The sequence below is a fragment of the Suricata suricatta genome, chromosome 6 (genome assembly GCF_006229205.1).
Source record: "Suricata suricatta isolate VVHF042 chromosome 6, meerkat_22Aug2017_6uvM2_HiC, whole genome shotgun sequence".
NCBI classification, from domain to species: Eukaryota; Metazoa; Chordata; class Mammalia; order Carnivora; family Herpestidae; genus Suricata; species Suricata suricatta.
The window spans coordinates 57767173-57783667 of record NC_043705.1 but is presented as its reverse complement, the minus strand read 5'-3'; the positions used below and the strand labels follow the sequence as shown (position 1 = coordinate 57783667).

The 16495-nt window shown below is 48.0% G+C and overlaps 1 protein-coding gene across 2 annotated transcripts in view; it reads right to left on the bottom strand.

Moving 5' to 3' along the window:
• CKMT2 (creatine kinase, mitochondrial 2) overlaps positions 1 to 16495 on the bottom strand; it is a 29368-nt gene that overhangs the window by 6631 nt on the left and 6242 nt on the right. The window contains exons 2-6 of one of the 2 annotated variants that reach the window (XM_029942529.1): positions 14639 to 14700; positions 5274 to 5445; positions 3778 to 3976; positions 2400 to 2495; positions 1693 to 1914 (exon numbers count right to left, since the gene is read on the bottom strand). In XM_029942529.1, coding sequence (XP_029798389.1) covers positions 1693 to 1914; positions 2400 to 2495; positions 3778 to 3976; positions 5274 to 5425 — 669 coding nt within the window. In that variant the 5' untranslated portion in view covers positions 5426 to 5445; positions 14639 to 14700. The remainder of the gene's footprint in view (positions 1 to 1692; positions 1915 to 2399; positions 2496 to 3777; positions 3977 to 5273; positions 5446 to 14638; positions 14701 to 16495) is intronic. The other variant, XM_029942528.1, reaches the window with a different exon arrangement.

Sequence of the window (16495 nt, the reverse complement as noted above, 5' to 3'; positions counted from 1 at the left end):
TCCTGCCCTCCCCCAGAGATTGTCTTAATTACTATGGCGTGTGGCTTGAACAATGGGAATTTTAAAGCTCTAGTGTACAGCTAAGGCTGAAAACCACTAGCTTAGCCCAGATAACAATACGTAATCACTATGGATTATGTTTTCCCAGCAGCACCAGTGCTGTGCACTGACAGAGTAGCAGCAAGTGAGACCCGATCCTGGAAGTCTGCTACTCACAGCCACCACTGCTGACGCATCTGGCGTTCTTGGTTCTTTTATTGTCATTCCTTTCACTAAAAAGTATTAGAGATATAAAATAATTTGTAAATAAAAATAGCTATCATTGATATAATGGTCACTATGTGCCAGGTCTATCCTGGCATCTTAACAAACTAATACACTTTTAATTTTCTTAGTCCTCAAACCAATATGAGGCAAGTATCCTCATTTTACTTAATGAGGGAAGAAAACAGATTCAGAGTGAAAACATAACCTGCCTCCTATCACAGCTAGAAGTGACAGAGCCTGGATTCAGACTTGACCTGTAGGACTCCCAGGTTTGTGGCTTTAACAGTATATTACTCTTCGTATCAAAATCAGTGCCAAGAGACTGGCATTTTTCTTAGTGTGTCTGTACAGTAAGAACGTGAAGATGGGTACCTTATATTTAAATATGGTAACATTGAAGAAAGAAAGAGGATGTGAAGAGCGAATTCTCTTTACAGTCTCTGAGTGGAAGGGGTAGGAGACATTAAAACAGGCTTGTGACCTGATGCTGGAAACCCCAAGTGGCTACTGGAGGCAGAGTTGGGCTTGTCTTAACAGCAGGCCGAGGGTTCGCCCCATGGCAGCAGAGACCAGGAGATTGTGGCCCCTGCAGGCAAGCAAGCTGGTCCCTTCGCTTTGGCAGTGGGACGTATTTTGTGGCATTGCGTGTCCTGAAATGGCAGACAGTTGTTTCTGCTTTTCCTTAGAGTTTAGTTAAGAGTTACTTTTGAGGGTACACCTGGGTGGCTCAGGCTGGTCGCACATCCAGCTCTTGATCTGGGGTCATCATTCATGGGATAGAGCCCTGCATCAGGCTCTACGATCTCAGCTTGAGATTCTCCCTGTCCCTCTCTCTCTCTCTGCCCCTCCCCACCTTATGTGCCCAAGTGCTCTCTCCCTCTCTTTCAATAAACAAATAGACTTTTAAAAAGTTACTTTTGAAACTGCCATCCTTTTTCAGATATGCTAAAAAAAATAAGGGAAAATGAGGACTTGGGTTTTGTCTGCCCCAGGGTTTGCGTGAAGCTGTCGAGGACTCCTGGAGGCAGCAGAATCCCAAAGCTGGGTCCAATGGGAGTCAGGGCAAGCCCTCCTCCTGGATACTCTCCTTTCCAGATTTTCCTACTTTCCAGGACTTTCTTTGGGTGTGGCCATGGAGACCATCCTCCATGTACACACAGGATTTCCACTGTTAATTGTTCCTATTCATCAACAAGCAAGGCGGTCCTCCATTCACCCCCAGCCATGGGTCCCCACCCCACCAATTCCATATCGGGAGACTCCTCTGCAGATTTTAACCACAGATCTCCAGTTTTAAGGCCTCATCTTCCTTATACCAAACAAGATGAAGTCCCAGCAAGCTCCCAGTGAGGCCTCACCATGTGGACTAGAGCTCTGGGCGCGTCCCCACCCCAGGCAGGGCCAGGTGGTTCCAGGGCCACTCACGTCTATGAGCCGTTGCTGGTCCTGCTCCGTCATCTCAGACAGCTTGTAGTAGCGGCCTGCCAGGTCTCCCTTGAGGCCCTCCAGGGCGGTGATGGCCACGTTCTCTACCTCCCTCCGCTCAGCCCGGGTGCAGGCAGGTGGCAGGCTCAGCCCACGGATGCTGCGGCCGGTGCGCACCCGAGATGACAGCACGTAGCGCTCGTCAAACTGCCCCTGTGTGATCTGCCAAGCAGGGTGTGGGGTTACCATGGCCAGCTGTGGACACGCCACTGTAGGTTCCGACCCGCTGACCTTCAGGATCCCCGGCAGGGGCCCTGGGCACTGTGCAGGACATGCTCAGCACATCTTGGAAAAATGGGGGCAGAGACCTTCTAGACAAAGGGCTAGAGCTACTTTATGCAGTGCTATCTGGAATCCTTTACCACTTTAGGTTTGGGATTTAAAAAAAGAGAGAGAGAAAAAACACTTTAGGAAAGATGTAGAGTTCTCAGTGACCACCACCACCCTGGTGGTAATTATTAAAGAAAACAAAGGCTTTGAGACCTTCCTGACCTTCTCCTTGCTCTACCAGGAGGTATGCCGTGCAGGGGGTGTCACAGAGCCTGCAGAGGGCATGCGACCCGGATGAGGAGCCCTCTCTCAGGTGCTCATCACTTCCGGCTCTGGCGTGCCAGCTTCCCGGCAAAGGACACGGGGCTGCAACCTACCTTGGATGCATCCAGATCCGTGGGGTGCTTCATCACCCTGGGGTCATAGCCATTGTGCCTTAGTTTGATGACAGGATCAAAAAGGTCCGCAAACACCTGCAGGAGGGAAGATGCATCTGTTTGCTCTTTAATTCCTTCATCTATTACAAGGTCATTCCTTTCATGCACCCCTTTCTACCTTCAGGGCCAAAGCTGATGTCCTTCTCTGTAATTCTCAGCGCCACCATGCAGGAAATGGGTGTGAGGGGATTGATGGTGGTAATAATAACAACGATAGGCTTATACCACCTCCCTACTGATTCTGCCAAACTCACTGGTAACACCAAGCAAGCAAATCTTGTGTTTAAAAATTGGAGGGTTTCCCCTCTGTTCTTGTCTTTGTGACATAAAAGAAGCTGCCACAAGCAATTTTGTGGTCAAAAGGATGATCAGTTTCTAGAGTGTAAGCAACATAATAAATTTATGGAAAGCCAGCTGCCCTACAAGCAGCAGTCAGGGCAAATCCAGGACCTCTCACCCTGAGGTCCATCCCCAGCCCAAACTATCTGGTGCAAAAAAAAAAATTTTTTTTAATTTTTAAGTAAAAACTACAGATATAACCTTTAAGTAAAATAACATTAAGTCCTAACAGGGTTCCTGGTGCATTTGGAACTGTGGGAAGTGGGCAGGCCCGGGGTGGGGAAGCAAGCTGGGTCCAGGGAGCCAGCTCCAATCTGAAACTCAGAGCGGAGTGGTGCTCTGCTGTGTGTGAGTGAGCTACCAATCTGGCTTATTTAGGACGCCCTCCCTCCTGATGGCTGTCTTCCCAGGGGACTGCCTTCGGTGCCCTGCAACACGAAGGCGCGAAAACGTCTCCCTGCGGTTTGCTGTGCGTGACAGAGGCCGCCCTGTGTGAGGCCGCACGGGGGCTGAGCTGCACTAGCAGCAGACCATTCTATGCTTCTGCCTCGAGGTTGAGGACACTGCGATCGTGGGATTTCTCTGAGACTTGGCGAACTCAATAGTCGAGACTCCAGTGGCTATGGAATCAGTCATTCCAAAACTAAAGACAGAGACCATGTTCCTTAATAAATTCTAGCCACAAACACACCATTTCCTAATGTCTTATCGGTGAATGCACATCACCAATTACAAGACTTTTTTTCCTGTACTAGTTCATCCCCTCGACCATCTCTGAGCATGCTCTTATGCAACCCATTCCTCCACGGGGTGGGACATTAGAGGGGCAGCAAAGGGAGCCTTGTCCCTGGGAAGCTGCAGACCTCCTCGTCCATACCTTTCCAGCTGTTCTGCTGAAGCTGGCTTCCCTTCATGGGGCCTTTCCTGAGCAGGCAAACGGGGTCTCCCCCACATTGGAATCAGCAGCCAATACTTTTACCTCGTAGGACTCCTCGTCACCAGCCACCATGCCCACAGTCTTTATGAAGGGATGGCCTGGGTTGTCCACTCCAGTCTGGATACACTGGTCCAGGGTGTAGCCATTGGGAGTCACCTTGTTGCGGAGCTTGGCGTAGATGGCTGGGGTGAGGCACTCGGCCATGCAGTTGTTGTGCTTGCGCAGATCGGGGTAGTCCGCACTGCACACGGGTGAGAGAGGATTTCCGGTGAGCGGTGCCTGAGTGAAGCAGCCTAGCAAAGCGCCTTGTTCCTGGCCATCCTTCCCCCAGGCTCTCTTCTGCCAGTGGGCATGGGGACACTTAGCTCACAGTCATGACTTCATAAGACAGATGAAAAAAAGAGAAACACAGTCCCCTGAACAGCCATAGAAAGGGACATGGCCCTGCTCAAGGACTCCATGATGCCGGCTGCAGGAGCCCACAGGCTGTGGCTTATGTTCGTATAAAGAGACAGAATGAATGGAAATCCTACGCAAACTTTTTTTAACCCCAAAGTTTTAATAAAACACAACAGCCACATTTTGGTCCTGTAAGTGTTTGGTAGAGAGGCTGGAAACCTGTGGATGGAGCTACATAAAAATTCAGTAATATATCTGTCCCGTAACTATGATGCAAGCTCCAGGACAGCAGAGACCCCTGCTTGGTTGAGAACAGTGCCTGGCTACTGAAACAGGCATTCAGTATTTATCTATTATAGAACTAAAATGAGGTGCTATCTTTCTCTGGGATGTGTACTGGTTGTAGAATAAGGGATTCAGGACTATCACAGGCTCCAACACAAGTCATCTCCCTCAGGAATTCCTGAGGGACGTGGTGGGTGCTGAGAATTCCCTCAGAGACTCTGATTCCCACAAGAACCAGTGAATGTCCCTGAGAAAAGCATCTGGTCTTCCTGGTCTCTCTCCTCCATACATGCCTATGGGGAATCTTTTCAAATCAGTACTGCACACCAGCTCCATGCCGTGTGTGTGGTCTCATTCATGGCAAGGTTCCAGGAGCTAAGAAAACATGTCCATCTTCATGCCACTCCCCCACCTTCCATCTGCAGAGTCTTGTAACGCTGATGTTTCATAGCAGTACAATCAGTCTAGAATCAGGGTCGTTGGATTTGCGTTTGGCTCACACTAGCTGTGTGAACCTGGGCACTCTTAATTTTTCTAGGCCTCCATTTTATCACAAAGGGATCCAAAGATGACTAAAATAGATACTCCATATATAGCATTTAACACACAAAAATGCTCAATAAAAGTTAATTATTGCTATTGACCTTGACCACAAGTTCTGGGCAGGAAAGATGACCCTGTATTTTCTTGAACTCATCACAGGTCACTGTGCTTAGTGAGTCTCAGAACTCATTGTTAAAACTGACTTAGTCATTCTCAAAAGCAGAAAGAGGGACGCTTGCTGACAGTTTCCAATAGAAGAAAGAATATTTCTGGGTGACACTTGGAGTTACTTTAAAACCAAGAAGACTTACCTTGGTGGGAACAGCCTGTGCTGTCCCCGGGCCTCAGCACACACATTCTGCCGGTTCAGCACGTAGCCGGTGGTCAGGGCACCGGTGCCCACGGTAGCAAGTAACAGGGAAGCATTGCGGCCAGTTAGCAACTTAGAGAAGACACTGGCCATCCTTCCTCTTGGATGAGTGTCTGGAAGCAGAGACATGGGATTAGACAGCCTCACGGGGTGGACAAGTGGACCCTAACCACAGCACAGAGATCGCCAGGCAAGAGAAAGAGGGTCAGGAGCCACCGCCTCTCTTTTGGTTTGGTTTGCGTTTCTCTTTCTTCCTTTCTCACCCATACCACTTCGCACTGCTTGGGGAAATCCCGGTAGTTTTAGACATTGTGAATGTCAAACTGCCTCAAGTCCGTGCCATTTTCTCCAGTAATAATACAGAAAAACAACAGAGGGTTTCTGCTTCTGGCTATTTGCCATACCAGGTGCTCCTTCAGACCCTGCCACTGCGCAATGAGGAGAGCCTGCATACAACAGGCTCCTGGGCTGGGAAGAAGTCTCTGAGGACTACCCTCCTACCCAATTCACCCCAAATGAGATGGTGCCAGAGCTCCCAGTAACAACCCAGGAGGTTTGGATTATCTTGAATGGATGTCCATCTGAGCACTAAGGTCAGGATCCCAGCAGTGGGGTGGAGCGCTCCGTCTTTGACTCCCCTAGTGAACTAGGACCCTTGAGAGAGCTGAAGTGGTCCAAGGCCAGCTGGCCCCCCCCCCCCCATTCCCTGGCTTCCAGCAGAAGCATAATCAGGAAAGTATACTCAGTGTAGGTTCTGCGTTCCTAATGATAGATGAAGACCAAGCAACAAGCTCTCAAAGATCGCTAAGCACACAAAGAGGAATCAAACCATCTTCCAAAAATGAGAATGAAAATAAAGAGTAGATCAATAACAAAGGAACCACTAAAATACTTTAGGAAATAGAAAAGCCGACATTAGGACATACTGAGATGCAGATAAAATGGAGAAAACACACACACACACACACACACACACACACAAATAATGGTATGATATCAACAAAGAATAAAAGTCAAGATAAGCACATGCCCAAAAAGAGATGCTCTGTTGTGTCTGCTATTGCCCAGAGATCAGAATGACCAGTTAATCCATCATCACCCAGCAGGGAGCTATCTTTTCCCCCTTTTTGGCTGGCTTTTATTATATTTACAAGGTTGTACAAACCATCACCAACATCAAATTCCAGAAAAAAAAAAAGAAACCTTATGCTATTAGCAGTCCCTGAAGAGGGAGCTGTTTAAGAGGAGTTGTTGGGTAGAGAGCAATAGGCAGGTCACTCTAAGTCCTCTCTCATTAGACGGATTTTTGTGATGTCCAAATACATGGAGTGTAAAATGTTTTCCCTGATATTTAGAAGGTTCCAGAGACTCTGTTTCACCAAGCTTAGCTGGGTTGGATGGTACAGAGAGCCATGGCTGTGGCTGAAACACTGAACCACCCGGTGGGAGATAGCCTTTTAATAAGGGGAGTTTGGCTTGCCTTACACACAAGTCAAAGAGCAGCCTTTGGAGATCCACTTTCTTCCCTGACTGCATTTTGGGAACTGGGATCAGTCTGAACTTTTTATGCTTCCAAGGTCTCCACCTAGAAGTCTCTATTTAACATCATTTTAAGAAATACTATAAGGAAACTTGAATGTCTCAACCAAAAGCACCAAAGTCCATGAAAAAATAGGACTTTTTTTTCTACATTAGCCCAGGAAGGCAGAGAGCCTTTCTTCTGTGCTAACATCTGGAAAACAATTCCCTACATCTTAAAGATAACAGGAATTACTTTAGTAATCAATAGGCAAGAGAAATGGGTCATTTCTTAAGATGTCTAGAGACTTATAATGGGCCAATGTTAAGCTCATCACAAACTTGGCCTATTATTGTTTGTCTCCGTCCAAGAGTAGGTGAGGGCTTCTGCACCGATACCTCCCGCCCCTCATGCATGGCAGGTGACTCTAACCTCCATCCTTAGGTCTGTGTCACCTGCATTCTAGTCTGGTTCCTGAGCAGAAAGACAACGTGGTCATCTCTGAGATTCATCAGAGAACTCATCAAAGCAAAAGCAGCTTTGTTTAAATTCTTTTCAGACAATATATGGGCCAGACAATAAGCTAGGCCAGTTCAGACAAAAAGAGAAACGCATTTGTTTCTGAGGTTGACTTAAATGCCTTTATTTTTCTATCCTTAATTGGCTTGTACACAGATATGTATTCACATCAGAGTCTGAGAAGATAAACCTTTTTTTTTTTTAATGTTTACTTTTGAGAGAGAGAGCACAAGCAGGGGAGCTGTAGACAGAGGGGACAGAAGATCCAAAGCAGGCTCTGCGGGCAGTGGAGACCCCAATGCTGGACCCAACTCACAAACCGGGAGATCGTGGCCTGAGTCGAAGTCACTCAACCAACTGAGCCACCCAGGTGCTCCAAGAAGATAAATCTTAAGCAGAGTCGGGAGGAAGGGGAGGGAATGGTGTCTGTGTGTAGCCAACTGACAACTGATCGTCTTCAAAGGCCTTCCTGTGAGGATGAGGTGCTGGAGAGTGTCTGACTCAAAATATTAAGGTCTGAAATGTCATCATATCTAGATTTTATATTCAGAAATAATGTTAATTTTCATTCAAGAGTTCCAGCATTGTACTGTTGTCTGAGCAGGGTAATGGGATTCCTGCCAGTAATCCTATGGAGGCTCGGGTGCAGCAAGCAAAGCCATCCCGGAGCCCAAAGTCTTCCGTGCTCTTGCTGTGATTCCTCACAGAGAAGTGATGCAAAGTTTCGGTGAAGTGAAGATTCGTGTGCCCTTGATTCTATGTTGCTCTCTCTTCAAGAGACTCAAACACTGAATTTCATGATTGGGGTCCCAACTGATAAACTTGGAAGTAAGATTGAGCCAAGGGTCTCATTCAGCAGCCTGGGCACCCTGGGTAACGCTGCTCCTCAAAGACCCAGAGCCAGGCTTGCATTAAAACCATTTTTCCTCAGGGCGCCTGGGTGGCTCAGTTGGTTAAGCATCCAACTCTTGATTTCCGCTCAGTTCACGATCTCACGGTTTATAAGATCGGGCCCTACATCGGGTTCTGTGCTAGCGGTGCAGACCCTGCTTGGGATTCTCTCTCTCTCTCCTCTTTCTCTGCTCCCTCGTGTGCACTCTCCCTCTCTCTCAAAATAAATAAAATTTTAAAAAATTTAAAAAAATTTTTTAAATATTTTTTTCCTCATGACCAAGTGAAATCTCAATTTTGTATTAAAAGTTAGTCTTTGAAAAACTACACAGACAGGGACACCTGGGTGGCTCAGTCAGTTAAGTGACCTACTTTGGCTTAGCTCATGATCTCACAGCTCGTAAGTTCAAGCCCCACGTCTGGAGTCTGCTTCAAATTGTGTGTGTGTGTGTGTGTGTGTGTGTGTGTGTGTGTGAAAAATAAACACTGAAAAAAAATTTTTTTAAAGCTACACTGGCAGAACATTGCATTACCTTACCCAGAAGGCCTCACATATGACATAATCCCTATGTGCAGCTGAAGCTTCTGCATATAAGGGGTTGGACTTGTTATTTGCACAGATAGCAACAAAGTAGGTAACATGTGGCATAAATAAGCTGGAAAAAAGTATGTAAGAGCTAATCCATGTCCACCCAAGTGGTCACTATTGGGCTTCGCCTAATTTCCAAACATGGTGGTTAATAGGTCAGTGGATCTTATGAAACCATCAGGACAAAAGTTTGAAGCATAAAGAAATCTGAGGCTTCCTTCAAAGCGGTGCACTTGTTTTGGTTTTCTCCGTGCCCCAAGCCGTAGTGTAACACACTGAACTGATCTGTGAAGAGCCGGCTGGAGAGGGAGCTGAGGGCCGGAGCCGCGGTGGTTCTTCCCCAGGGACAGAGGCCTCCGCTGCCGACACCGTCACCACGGAGACAAGGATCCACTTCACGGCTTTGGCTTTTGCTCCTCTTTTTGCCCGACAGCTTGCTTGAAATTAGGCATCATTCCCAGTTGCTCTAACACGCTGTTTGTTTCCTTCTTGGCACGCATCCCCACCTGTGATTATGGGTTTTCTTTTACATGACCATCTCCCCACAGTACGAAGGAACTTAGTTGCTTTGCTCACTGTTGCATCATCATTGCCTAGCACAGCACCTGGCACTTGGTAGGCTCTCAGAAGCATTATTAATGAATTCTGTGCTTCTTGCTGGGGTAGGAAGCCACTCAGAGGCCACTGGGATCCACATGAGAATGCGGTGTCACCTATGTGGGCGCAGTGGGGGCTGTGAGGCCGGAGGGCTGGGTGGGCGGGCACAGCAACACAGGCAGCTCAAGCTTAAAAGCCACCTTCCCTCAGCTTTAGGATGCCCAGGGGTCAGTGCTCCCAGGAGAGGAATCCCGGCTTACTCGCGGGGAAGAGGCAGATGTCAACTAAGTAAACTCATGAGGAATTTTGTGAAAGCCACACAGCACATGAGGGACAGGGACTGTCCTTGTGCCTCAAACACCCCATACACAGTGCCCCAGCCTGACTTTCAGGTTGAGAGCTCTAGATCTCAGTACCAACCTCTACTTTATACACACACACACACACACACATACCATATATCTAATATTCTAATACAGATATATATAAAGCTATATGCATGTATAAAATAGATGTATTTTAAAATACCAGTTTACTTCTATGTGGTTTTGTGAAAATGCAACCAACTGTACAAATTTGTTTTTGTAAAATCATTACTGTTTGGTTACAGTACTGCTTCTTACTGCCCCTTCAGTTTGAACTTGACTGTCCATCTTTCTCCTGACTGAACCATAGCCTGGGGCCTCGGTCTGCACAAAACTTCTCTGTGCCCCTCCAGCCCCAGGTGACTGCTTTCTCTCTGAATCTCCAAAGCTCTCGTGAGCTGCTCATCCATTTCCGTGTAGGCCAGTTTTCTGACACCTGTTACTGAACTCAGCTGTCACAGGTCACCTGGCGTGTTAAGGAGCTGCTTCCTCTGCATTGTCCTCTCAGCTGCTGGCTCACATCTTCAAGGATGGGAACCTGTCTGTCACAGATTCTTGCACATAAGAGCTGCTCAAACAGTTCTTCTCTGACTTAATTACTTGTGAGCAGTGCTTTGCCTGATTTCCAGCAGGAGGAAATCTTACCAGCTCCCTCTTTATGCCCTTTCAGACTATGAATGCACGTAGTTCTAAGGGAATGGACCCTTCACCTTGGGCTATTACCTTACCCCTGTTGTCTGGCTCCTTTGCTCCCAAGTACTTCTCACTTTTAGTTTGCCGTGAAGCCCCAGGCCTGGTATCCAAGACAACTTAGAATCAATTTTGTAAGCTAGCTGCCTGGGTCAAAAAGATTAAAAAAAAAAAAAGTCTACTTACATGAAACACATGTTTCAGCCGTTGCTTTTGAGGTCCTATCATAAAAGGAAACAAGTGAGACCACGAGGCTGGATTTCAGCATTTCCCTGCTCAGCTTCCTTCTTGGCCTCTACAAGCTGCCCATGAGGAGAGCAGCCCAGGGCAGGCCTCTCATTTCTCTGCCCTAACAGACTGAGCCCTGGGAGCCCAGGGAGCCTGACCTCAGCCGGTTCGGAGGGCGATCAGTCGAGGCTGTGCCACAGAGAACAGGCGAAGCCTCCCAGGAGAGCACTAAGCCTGACGTGCATGCTCTTCGGCACGGAGTCCTCTGACTGGGCAGGCAGGTGGGGAAGGAGACGGCAGATGAGGAGCCAGTGCGGGGAGTTGGGGAAATTTAACTCCAATCTGTCATCCAGAAATGCCTCTCCACAAATTACAGGCAAGAAAGAAAGAATTTTACTGATGACTCTGCACTAAGCCAGACCTCGATACATATCACAAGCTGTCCACTAAGACACTGCAAAACAGAACAGAATCTCCCCCTTTCATTGGGCCATGCGGAGAGGGCCCATTGCACACATGCTCTCCAGGGAACTCAGGTAAGAGGACAGAACAGCACCATTTGTCACACAGAGCTTATTCTAAATTCATCTGAAACTGGGGTGGCCATTTGTGTTAGCTAATGGCCTTTATTCAAAAGAAAAATAAGCTTCTCTTGTTGCTATGACAGCAGGTAGTTGTACAACTTGAAGCCTGGCATCCAACTTAAACCGCCACCATCCCCCTGAGACTGGAAGGGGCCTCTCTTCCTTGATGAGTACATTTCAAAGAGATGGCTCCCGGGCCCTTGAGGAAAACACTTCTAGGTTGTAAAACTGGCTGGAGCCTTGCCTACCCTTAATAAGATTTATATATATCTCAAAGGGACAGAGAAAGAACTGACAAGTTTCCTAAAGAAATTGCTCTAAGAAGAGAGAAGCGGCTCTTTCCTTTTTTCACTAGGAAGCAGTCATTTTGTTTTCTCCCCTGCCCACACGTGGGGCAATACTGCGTCAGGAGCTCAGCAGGGCTCTGGCCAACGGTGATCCCACACTTCTTAGAGACAAAACCCAATGATCATAGGACCAGGTCACAATTTTTCTTGGGTCTCCAGCCCACTGGCCTCTCCATGAAGGTTTGCCATAAATGCTAAGTGAGAGAATGAACACAGTGACTCAAAGGGCCTTCAGCAGTCAGCCCGAGCGCAGGCACCCCCTTCCCCTCAGCCCTGCTTCAACACCAGCGGAGCAGGGCATCTCCCCACTTCCCAGAGCAACGCATTTCACCGTCACATAATTGTAATTATTAAAAATTGTTCCATATCTTAATAAGGGGGAAAGTCAAAGTCAGGGAGTAGGTCCAAGGACCAGGTACTTTCTCCACAATGACCCTAACGAGCAAATATCTTGCGCCATGTCACAGATGATGGAACTCAACAACAGAGGTTAACAAACAGCCCAAGCTCACACAGATGACGGAAAGGCACACAGAGAGTTTTAGTAGGTGCTCCTTTAAATGAAGATGGTGTTTTAACTTACAAGATTTAATAACCAACATATTACAGTCTGTTTGGATGGAGCCAACCCCTCTCTCCCAAGGAATGCAGCCGCCAGCCAGCTCCAGCTGCGCTGGTCCTTCATGGTTTCTCAGGGAAACTGAAATCTCTCCGTCAGGGTCTCCACAGGGGCCTCAGGGCCAAATTGCCAACCAGCTCACAGGCCTTGTTTGGGCCCCCCTGAGGGGAAGCAGAGCCACAGGGTACACTCGGCGCTTCCTCCCCCTCCAGGAGCACCTTGACCGTGGACGTGAGAGGCAGTCAGGTGGAGTGGCTCAAAGTCACTGCGAAGGGTTCACAGGAGGAAAGGATGTGCTCAGGTGGAAAGAGGTCACAGTGAGCAGCGATGAAGGGAAGGTGAAGACAGGAGGATGAGGTAGTAAAGATACGTACCTTTTTGTTTATTTTGTTTGATAAATATTTGTTTATTATGGGACAGCTTTTAAAACGCTCAGAGTCTGAGGGGAAAACTCCTGTGTAGCACTCATTATGTGCTGAACTTTATGACTATTACCCCATTTAATCCACACAACAGACTCAAGAGGTTGATGATCTTATTTTTTTTATGTTTATTTATTTTGGGGGGGAGGGGCAGGGAGAGAGGGAGCAAGAGGGAGAGAGTGAGAGACGGAGAATCCCAGGCAGGCTTCATGTTGATGGCATGGGCTCAAACTCATGAACCTCGAGATTATGACCCGAAGTTGGATGCTCAATCGACTGAGCCACCCAGGCAGCCTGGTTGATGTTCTTACTATCCCCATTTTACGGATAGGCAAATAGAGGTAAAGGAAAGTAAACTTGCCCCTTGTTTGTTCCCACAGTCCATGCTCTTAAGCAGCACCATTCCTGGGCCACTCTAAGTCATGGGATAGGTGTTCTACCAGGGTAGCAGGAGCTTCTAGGGAGCTCCTGGGAGAGCGCAGTCTGAGTTGGGACCACAACATTCAGCTACACTGTCCTGCTTGCCCTTGCCGGCCCTGTGACCGGTACCAGGTCACAAAGCACAAAGGACTAGAGCAGAAACAATGACTAACACTGCACAGCCACGTGCACACACGGCTGCGGGTGCCTGCACGCAATGCCTCTTTCTGGCCAGCTGCTTTGCAGGCATCTTCCAGGAGGAGAATGGTCATTGCCCTCGGTCCACATGAGACCTAATTTACTTTTGAATGCTGCAGAGAGGAATCAAGGCTAACTATACCCCTGTTCTATGCCGAGATCCAGAACCATGAGGATGAGGACCCAGCATCCTGGGTGATGGAGGGACTCTATGGAAGATAATTGCGCTGAAATTTCAAGAGTTGAATTAAACTGGGACTGAATCTGCCTAGGAGTTTTGGTGGCTGCCCATCCCCAAAGGTCCAAGCAAAACCCAATTTGCAGACAACTCTGATTCTATACTCCAGAACACCCATAGCTTCCTGGGACAGATCTGAATGAGGCCAAGGTCAACCAATCAGTGAGTGGCCAGCGCAAAGTGTGAATGCAGTGAAGGTCACAGTGCAGCCTGAGAGCTAACCCTGAATCTCATTTATTCATCCATCCATTCATCTACCTGGCTGTCTGTCTATCCATCGAACAACATTAGAGAATCAGTCCCTGTGTGAGATACTGGGGCTGCCCTCCAAAAGCTCATGGTCTGGTAGGGGAGGGTGAGGGAGGAGAGGGGGAGAGGGAGAGAGGGAGGGGGAGAGAGAGAGGGAGGGAGAGAGGGAGAGAGACAGAGAGATAGAGAGACATAGAGAAAGGAGAGATCATTGTAAAAACAGATCATTATAATCAAAACATGAGCAAAGAGAATTAATAGGGAGAAGAGCCTCCCCTCCCTGGAGGATCAGGGAGATTTTTCCGGAAAAGGTGAACAACTCTGGGGATGTCACTTTACCAGGAGGACATGGCAGATAGAGGGGAACATGAGAGGGAGGGAGCCTGAGGGGCCGCGGGCATCCAGGGAGGTCAAAGGCAGGGGCAGAGACGGCCGAGAGAGCTGCAGAAGCCAGAACAGAAGCACATCCCGGTGAAACCTGGCACTGGATTCTGAGGTGCTCAAAGAACAGCAGGGTTTTTAGCAGAGGAATGATCTTACTAGATTTAGGGGAGGTTGGCTCTAGGCTAATGCTGCCAAGGTGTGGACTGTGGGCTGTTAAACCGTTTCATGACCAGAGAAGTAAAGAAACAGAGAGTAAGCATTGAGAATGCTTATGGTGCATTGATAGAGAAAGTTTAATAAAGAAAAGTTAGGCTGGTTTTTGTGGGTCTTTATTTTTCTAGCAATTGTGCCTTATTGTGTTTTACAAATGTATTGGCGTGCTGTGGATTAGAAATTAATAACAGATTTGCTACAGAATGTTTGAGAAGTGTTGTTCCGTTTCCTCACCTGTACAATGGGGCTAGTCATAGGCCCAACTCAGAGAGGTTTTGTGAGGATTAAGCCAGCCCCTAGAACAAAGAGTGACATACAGACATTAGACATTAGAAGTTCTTCTGGCTCAGGGTGCCTGGGCGGCTCAGTTGGTGGAGCGTCTGACTCCTGATTTTGGCTCAGGTCATGATCTCGCGGTTCATGGTTTTGAGCCCTTCGGCAGGCCCTGTGCTGACAGTGCAGTCAGCTTGATAGTCTCCTCCTCTCTCTGCCCCTGTCTTGGTTGTGCTCTCTCTCAAAATAAATAAACTTTAAAAAGTTCTTGTGGCTCATGTTACTAAATTGGTGAGGAAGGGGTCTAGAGGCAGGGAGACAAGGTCTAGCGTCCTGGAATAAACCAGGCAGGAGGTTCTCCAGACTTCAGCCATGGTGGTGGGGCATGTTTCATGGAGATCGATCGAAGAATTTCAAAGATACGTAGTGGTTACACTGAGAACTTCTTCTGACTTGAGAGTTTCGCTTGCCTGGGAATCGTGGCCGGGGAGCGGCTTTGGGGGTACAAGCAAGGACAGGATGAACAGGTTGGACAGGAGGTACCTGAGATGTATTCCAGAAGGAATATCTTTTTCTTTCCTTCATTTCTTTAAAGTAAGCTATCTACATCCAACCTGGGGGTTGAACATACAACCCCAAGATCAAGAGCTGGATGCTCTACCAACTGAGCCAGCCAGGCACCCCTGGAGCAAATGTCTTTTAACGTGATTGAGGGCTTATAAGAGAGGTCTAGACTGGAAAGGATGGCAGTTTTCCAGCTATCCACCCTGTTTCTAAGTCCTCTCATTCATCCTTCCTGGGGGCTCACCCAGGCCCTGGTTGGACACCAGGAGTGACAGGAACTAGTGACCACGAACGGACACAGGTGTGAGTATCATGATCAAAGCTACGAAGCCAGAATCCTGGATTCAATCCAGCTCTGCCACTTACAATTCTCTATCGCCTTGAGAAAGTCTTACTTTGCTTTCCAAGTCTTAATTTTCTCAAATATACAGTGAAAAAAATAACAAAGATGAAATAAGATTGAAGAGAAAGTTGATGTGGAATCTGGACAACCGTGCCTGGCACTTATTAAGGGCAGAACATGTGTCCACGTTGGTTAATATCACTTTGTGCTACTTCAGAAAGGTTACACCTGCTGCCACTGTGTGTGAGAACATTCTCCCTTCACCTCAGCAAACAGCCCAGCTTTGTCCCAGGGATGTGGCCTGAGGGCCTCTTCACTCCTTACGACTACTGACGGAACACACCAGAAGCACCCGCCAGTGACTTGGGAAGGCCCGGGGGAGGGATTGCAGAGCCTCCTTGGATCCACATAAGACTCTTCCCAGGGGTGCTTTCTCAGGCCACTTTCTGGGTCAGGCTGTCCCCTAGGGTTTTCCTGGGTTTGCACAGCCAAGACGGAGTCTTGCCCCTAGGCTCCTCACTCTCCTGAGGCTGCCTGGTCCTTCGGGGCTGGGCTGTATCTGCCCTCAGCCCCCAGCCCGCTGGTGCCTGTAGGTCCTCCCAGGCACACCCATTTCCTTCAGCTCTAATATCTTCTTCTCAACCCTACCTGTGGGGACTTCTTGGGCCCGCTGCTTACCGGGGCACCCCAAGCTGGAGAGCAGGACCTTTTCTACAGGACAACTACACTTCACTGCTCTGAGTCAGAAATTCTGTTCCTGTGGAGACCAGTACATTAAGACCCACGCCATGCAGATGGCCCGCAGACACATGAACAGATGCTCCATCACTAACCATGACGGAAAGGCAAATCAAAATCACAAAGAGACTTATATCTGTCAGAATGACAGATATAATCAAAAGATAAGAAAT